General features: G+C 36.8%; 1 protein-coding gene across 1 annotated transcript; it reads right to left on the minus strand.

Annotated features, from left to right (window-relative positions):
* Positions 1-397: 397 nt before the first annotated feature.
* Positions 398-7,408, minus strand: LOC125941874 (uncharacterized). Its single transcript, XM_049659736.1, has one exon. It carries the CDS (start codon positions 7,223-7,225, stop codon positions 6,227-6,229), a length of 999 nt encoding a protein of 332 aa, XP_049515693.1. The 5' UTR covers positions 7,226-7,408; the 3' UTR covers positions 398-6,226.
* Between the last annotated feature and the right edge of the window lie 6 nt (positions 7,409-7,414).

Below are 7,414 nucleotides of genomic sequence, written 5' to 3' on the forward strand. Positions count from 1 at the left end.
GTTTGTAAGGCACGACGCCGTACAGCGTCCACTCCAGCCCCCGTATGATGGGCCGTTCAAGGTGGTGAAACGAGGAGAAAAGCACATCACGATCGACCGAGGTGGCCGTCACGACGTGGTTTCGCTTGACCGCGTAAAACCAGCGCATGTGGACAGCAGCAGTGAATGGCGTTCGTCAGCTCGAGTTCTACAGCCACAAGGACTACCAGCAGAACATTGTTTATTTTGAGGCGAGTAAATAAACAAAAATAAAAGCCTCAGCCCGCACCATATAAATATAGCAGGCAAATGCCAATTACAAAATAAATGAACATGGACTAGCCAAATGGAATTTAGAGAAAAAGGGAAAAAAAAGGGAAAAAAAATGTGCCATCACCATCAGCGAAACCACCCCAAGGGAACGGGCCTGATCAGCGGGATTTATTATTCCTTTGTTTTACATTTGTTGTACAGTCGTTACTTGCTGACTAACAGAATTTTGTTTACTCCGACTTCCGCACTCCCTCTGTGCTTCTTGTTAATGGGTCTTGATCTTGTCTTGATCTTGTCTGGATGACATCTTGAGTCCTTCTGGAGGTGCTGTTGTAGCATGTCTTTATCCTGTCTGAATCTTCATCTTGTGTGGTGATTTCTTGAACCCTTCTTGAGGAACTGTTGTATCATGTATTTCTGTTTTTGCACTGAAATAAAGAGCTTTAAAAACAATTAGAACCCCTTCCCGCCCCAGTTAAATAGCTAGTATTGTTCTCTCCATTTAAGATTTAGGGCCTAAAGTTGTTAAAACTATTAAGTAGTCTTACAGATGTGGGGCAGCTTTTTATTTTGTTTTATGTGTATTTTGTTTGTTTGTTAAGACGGTAGTTATAATTAGACATTAGTTATAGACATTAGTTATGGACATTAACATAGACATTAGTTATAATTCCGGCTGTGCCTTTACTTACTTAATGCTTTCCTCCATATTGATATGATTTCTTTGAATTCATTCAGGGGATAAAATTTGTTTGTCTTTAGTTGCAGTGTTTGTTGTAATTGATATAATTTCGCTTTTCTAATGTTTCCATTTTTGTATAGATGTTGTGACATCAGGAACTGTACGTATCTAATTTACTAGTAAATTTAGTGACTGCGAGCTCATTTGATCACCATCAAATAAGATGAAGTATTGCCTACAAGACAAATACCGAAGGTTGAACAGGGCAGCACATGTGACTTCAATGACAGGTATTTTTTTTTAGTTATCGTGTTTTTTTTCCTTTTCTTTTTTCCCTTTTTCTTGGTTTTTGTCTCCTTTTTTCTTTTGTTTTTTTTATTCTCTTTTTTTTCTTTTCTTCATTTTTTTTCTTTTTTCATTTTGCATTTTTTTGTTTTCTTGTTTTCTGTTTTTTTTTGTTTTTTTTTCTTTTTGTTTTTTTTCCTTTTGTTCTTTTTTTGTTTTTTTTTGTTTTTTTTTGTTTTTTTTTCTCTTTTCTTTTTCTCTTTTCTTTTTTTTGTTTTTTTTGTGACAGTCTGGGTTTCATGTTCAATGGTTTGCCTACTACTGCATAACAGCAAACACAAACAATTTGGTTTGAGAGTCTTTTTGCGTGGATGTTTAAGTGATTTTTTTTTGGACATGCTCGCGTGAGGGGCGTCGTGGATGCGTGGTTCATTCCTCACTCATGACGTACATTTCCTCTCTTGTTCTTAGGTCTATTTATATCTTTACGATGCACTTCTACTAATAAGTGACCACAATGGGTGATGTTACAGCAGGTGTATTATTATTATTTTTTGTACCGTCAGGTTGTTTAGCATACTTTGTTTCCTAAATGTCACCCAAACCGTCGGGGTGTAATATGTCCCATTTTCGCTGTGCTTATTAGCCGTGAAGCGTCGTAGGGAAAACGGGAATCATCACTGTGGGTGATTCTTTATTTTTTTTTCCTCTCGTTTCTCTGCTGGGTTGCTTTGCGATTGTGCACTCCCTTTTATCCTCTAATGTTTGGTAGAGGTTTGGGGCGCTTTTGCCCACCTGGGTCCGTGGGGCATCCATTGGGCCAGTTCCTTGAGTTTGGTGCCTTCTCAGTGTTGCCACCGAGTAGCACTCCCAGGCAGAGTGATGTGTTTTGGACCATTTGGACTCCCCAGGTATGTCCAGGGGGTTCTTGGTCTCCCATGAGGTTTTTACGGTCTTTTCTGTGACATTGCCACTAAGCCGTTACCTCAAATGGGATGTTGAGAGGATGTTCATTTCGTGGTGTTTCCACCAAACAAGGTTTCTCATTCATGCATTGAGGATAAAACCTCCCCCGGTAAGTCCGGGGGGGTTGTGTTTGTTGCATGAGTGCTGATAGAATTATTTGTAATGTGACAAAGTTGCTGACTCAGACGGTATAAGAGTATACATCAAGCTGTATTCACTCCATCGGGCATGGGAATGTCAAGTATTCATTCCTTTGTTTTACTTTCTCAATTTAGAATCTTGCCCACGCTTCCATTTCTGCCCCTCTAAACAAGCAGGTCATTTCATTTCGTTGTAAATTTGGGTTTTCAAATGATGAGTAAGTTAGAGTAGTATAATTTGATTTATTTTTCTGACAATTTCCTCAATTATTTCCATGTCTTGTTTATCGTTTGCGATTTCTTGTTTATGTTTGCTTATGTCTTGTTTGTATTTCTTTTGCAGTTTTCCCCTTTCTGCTTTCACAATTGGACAACATGTGAGATAATGATCAAATGAGCTCGTTGTCTCGCCACATTTGCATTGTAGATCATTTGTTATTAAGAATCTATTTAAATAATAGGGGAATCTTCCATGTGCTGAAACAGCCTGTGTTCCCCAATGTCCTAAAGGAAAATGAATTGGAATTTTTTTCACACTTTTGACCCATTCATAAGTATACGTATTTTTGCCCATTTTATTCCAGTCTGAGTTCCAGATGTCTAAATATTTTTCTTTTAGTTTCTTTTTAATGAATTTTAACGTAATTGGTAGTTCTACATATTCACCAGTTGATGCTGCTTTCTTAGCGAGTTCGTCAGCCGTTTCATTGCCAAATATTCCTTTATGTGCCGGAACGTAGGTAAATGATATTTTAAATTCTCTTAGTATGCTTAGCTTCTCCTTTATTTTGGATATAAAAAAATTTTTATTATGTGGGTTCTGGAGACCCTTGAGGACGGATAAGCTGTCTGTTAGTATCTGGTAAATTTTAGTATTATCCATAGTTGAGATTTTTTCAATGGCTTTTGTTATGCCTGTTACCTCGGCCTCAAAGTTACTTGAATATGTTGGTAATTTATATATTTTTGAATCGACTATTTGACCATTCTTATCCATGATTACATAGCTCGCCCCACATCTGCCTTTACACTCGGAGCCATCAGTGTAGATATTATAATCTGCGTTTGCTTCTTTTGTACTATATTTAAATGATTTTCTTTGACCTGGGTGGATAGCCCATATATCTGAGATTGGAGCCATTGTATTGGCATCAAATTGTTGATCATTCCAGGTGAAGATCTTCTGGTGATTTTTAATCCTAAATATCTCATTTTCTTTTTCTATTGTTAGATGTAATGGAGGTATTTTTGTGATAACATTCAGTGCTATGTTTGGTATTGTCCTATATCCTTTGCATATTTTGATTAATGGCAGCCTTTGTATACTTCTAAGTTTTCTTTGAAGGTGACTGTTGTTTATATACCAAATCGGTGACCCGTACACTATGGTTCTTTCTATTCCTCTGATATATATATCTCTTAGTTGTTTGGCAGACATACCCCAATTGTTGGCAGAGAATTTTGATAACTCTAAAGTTATTAATTGTACCTTTTCTTTTATATTTTGTAAATGCGTTTGAAAAGTAAGATTATGGTCGAATGTTACACCTAGTATTTTAATGTCCATGGTTTTTCTAATAGGATTGGGGCCTAATTTTAATGTAGGTGGTCTGTTTTGGTATTCTTTACCGATAATTAAATATTCACATTTTCCGGGAGAGAATTTCAAATCATTATTTATGCTCCATGAATGTATCGATGCTAGTGCTTGGTTACCTCGAGTTTCAATCTCTATTCTGCTTTTTCCTATTACTGTTACTGTTATGTCGTCAGCATAAGCTTGAATTTGTACACCAGGTGGCATTGAAGTATTCAAAATTTTAGTGATCACTAGGTTCCAAAAGATGGGGCTTAACGGTGAGCCTTGAGGTGTTCCATTTGCTAAAGCAAAACTCATGCTCTTTGACGGTAGTTCATAAGTTATACTTCTCCTATGAAGTAAATGAGTAATTATTTCCACAAGGTTAAGTGGTATTTTTAGGTTTTTCAACTCTTTAATGATTGTTGTTGTCTTTATACTTCCAAAGGCATTCTTAATATCTAGTGAAATAATAATTGCTTTTAATTTATCCAACTTAGCTTTCTGTAATGTTCGTTTGATTTTATCCAAGGCGTTTACGGCCGAGGTCCCATGTGTAAAGCCATATTGATTTTTGGGTATTAATTTGTTTATATGAAGATAATGATAAATTCGGTGATATAGTAATTTTTCATATATTTTACCAAAAATTGAGTTTATTGCAATTGGTCTGAAAGAACTTGCAGCATCTTCTTTATTATTACTTTGCTTAGGTATTAAAATGACTCTAGCCTTCCTCCACGCCATTGGGAAATATTTCAAATTTAGTGCTGAGTTGAGGATATGATGGAAAAAGTTTTTATGCATGTCATATATTGCTTGCAAAAAAGTTGTTGTAATCTTATCGGGTCCTGGTGCTGTTCTTTTTTTGAGGTGTTTAATGATATTGTCTATTTCATTTTCACTAAATGCTATATCATCCTTACTTCCTGTCACATCCTTAGTGGCTGATAGCTCATTTGTTATTTCATCTATTACTCCATTATCATTTTCGTCCTGCATTAAGTTTTGCCTTTCATGTATATGGTATAATGATTTAATTATTTCTTCAACCGTTTCTTCTAATGACGCGGTTAACTCTCCATTAGCTTTTTTAACAGGAACTAGACTTACGGGTTTCTTAAGTTTTTTCCCCGCTATTTTATATGCTAAGTTGAAAGGGTTCTTATTTCGAATCTCTGCACAGTATTGTTTCCAAGATTTATCTTTACTTTCATTAATATTCTTTTGGTATACTGCAAATGCCTCGTAATACTGTTTCTTGTAAACTTCTCGTTGCTGATCTCTTGCTTTTTGAAATCTGCGTCTGTGTGCCCTTACTTTCTTTCGTTCAATTTCTAATTCTGCTGTCCACCATGGTTTAGAAATTTTGTCAGCATTACTGGGTTTTACTACTTTAGAATGCTTTTCTTTGAGTTTATCTATTCGACTGTAAAACTTGTTTATGATATAGTCTAATTGTTCTGTCTCCTTTATCTCCTCTTGTATAATGGTTTCAAACCAGTTATCTTCCTTTATTTCCTGCATTAACTTATACTCTCCCATTTTGGTTAGTCTTTTCTCCCTATTTGCTGGTTTGCTGAATGCTTTTATTTGTATATATCTGTGATCTGAATTGCTTGGGGTTTCTAATACCTCCCATTGATCTATGTTTAAGAAGATTGAACGGGATACTATTGTCAAATCAATCCAACTTCTGCCGTTACTTGTTTCAAAGGTGGGAATGCTGTTATTATTAAGTATGTTTAAATTATTCCTAGTTACAAATTCCAGTACTCCACTACCTCTATCATCAGTTATGTCCCCTCCCCAAATTTTATTTTTAGAGTTAAAGTCACCCGCCAATATTATGTGTTCTGTAACGTTTGAGACAATGTAAACTTCTATTTGCCTTATTATTGTTTCAATTGTTTCTTTCGGAGGTATGTAGCAATTTATTATGGTTACCTGTTTGGTATCCCACTTTATTTTCACAATAATAAGTTTTTGAGCCACCATTACAGGGAATATTTCAATGTCCTTATTATGAATTATTATAGCAGTTTTTGGATTTTCGTCATAAGCAATTATTTTATCTTTTAGGGAGAAACCAATTACCTTATTTTTCAGTGCGTATGGTTCTTGCACTAGTGTAATGTCTTGTTTTAATTCTAGGAGGTTGTTCGTCAATGTTTGTGTTGCTTTGAAGGATTTACCGAGGTTAACTTGAATTAAATGCAGGTAGCTTGCCATGCTTGGATGGAGAATTAAACACCGATACAAAGACGAAAAGATACAAATAAAGAAATAAGTAAATAAACAGAATGCGTGGAATTGGGCTTGTTAGTTGCCCAAACCCATTTCCCATTTAATCTGGCTATACCTCCTTTTATATTGTGGGCATTCAAAACTCCACATGGAATGATCTTTCATTTCCTCACTTGCCATTTTGCATGCTGGGCACTCTTTCACTTGCGCTATGCATTTACTATGTTGGTGTGCTTCTCCACACTCTGTGCATCTTGGCGATTTGGCCGTACACTGATTTTGTGTGTGACCAAATTTTGCACACCATGAGCATCTCTGTACAAAGATATTTGGGTATATGGAGCAACGGCTCCACCCCAGAAGGACTTTCTCTTTCAGCAGAAGTTCTTTTGCCATGGCTCTGTTTGAAATACGTATAGTGGCGACTTTCATGCCTTTCTTTTGTGTAGACCAAATTACTTTGATCTGTTCAGCATCTCCGCTGAGATTGTTCTGATTTACCAATCTTTCTGGAACTTCGTGGTCAGAGACAGAGGGCTCAATCCCAACAATTTTTAGCTCGGGTTCTTTTCCTTCCGAGATCTTCAGTTTTAGGTGCCTGAAGTCTTTGTTCGTTTTGATATTCTCTTGCAGTTTTTCAAGCCCTTCCTTCGAATTGGAGGTGACTGCAATACCCCCCCTTATGGGTTTTGTGTTGACATCATTGAGGCCAAGTGTTTCTGGTTTGAAGTGTTTTTCCAATGTTTGTTTTATTACAGGGTAACTAGTACCCTCATCGGCTTCACATGTTATTAAGAGTGCCGGCCGTGGCTCTTTCTTGACATTCTCTTCTGTTTCTGCTTTGTTGTTTAAGCTATCTTGCCTTACAACATCTGCAAATGCTTTACATTGCGGAGGATGAGCCCTCGTCTCATCCAACATACCTTGTAGGTACGCAATTTTTTCGATGGCTCTGAGTGCCATTTCTTTCATCTTTTGATGTGCTTGCAACATCTTTTTCAAGCCCTCAGATGATTGGGGAGCTGCCTCTTGAGTTTCCAACATTGCCTCTAAAAATTTGACATCTTCTTGCATGATTTTTTCAATGCCAATATTCAATGTGCCATCACTTTCAGGCAATTGCCCCTGAGAAGCTGGCTTTTCCTTGTTGGCTGGATCTCCCGAATCACCGTGAGGTTGCTTCTTTCTTTTCCTCTTTTTTGCTTCAACTTCACTGCCGAAATTCTCGTTCACATCACTGAAATCACTCCAGTTACTTGCTGC

This window comes from Dermacentor silvarum, unplaced genomic scaffold (assembly GCF_013339745.2).
Source record: "Dermacentor silvarum isolate Dsil-2018 unplaced genomic scaffold, BIME_Dsil_1.4 Seq512, whole genome shotgun sequence".
Classification (NCBI taxonomy): Eukaryota; Metazoa; Arthropoda; class Arachnida; order Ixodida; family Ixodidae; genus Dermacentor; species Dermacentor silvarum.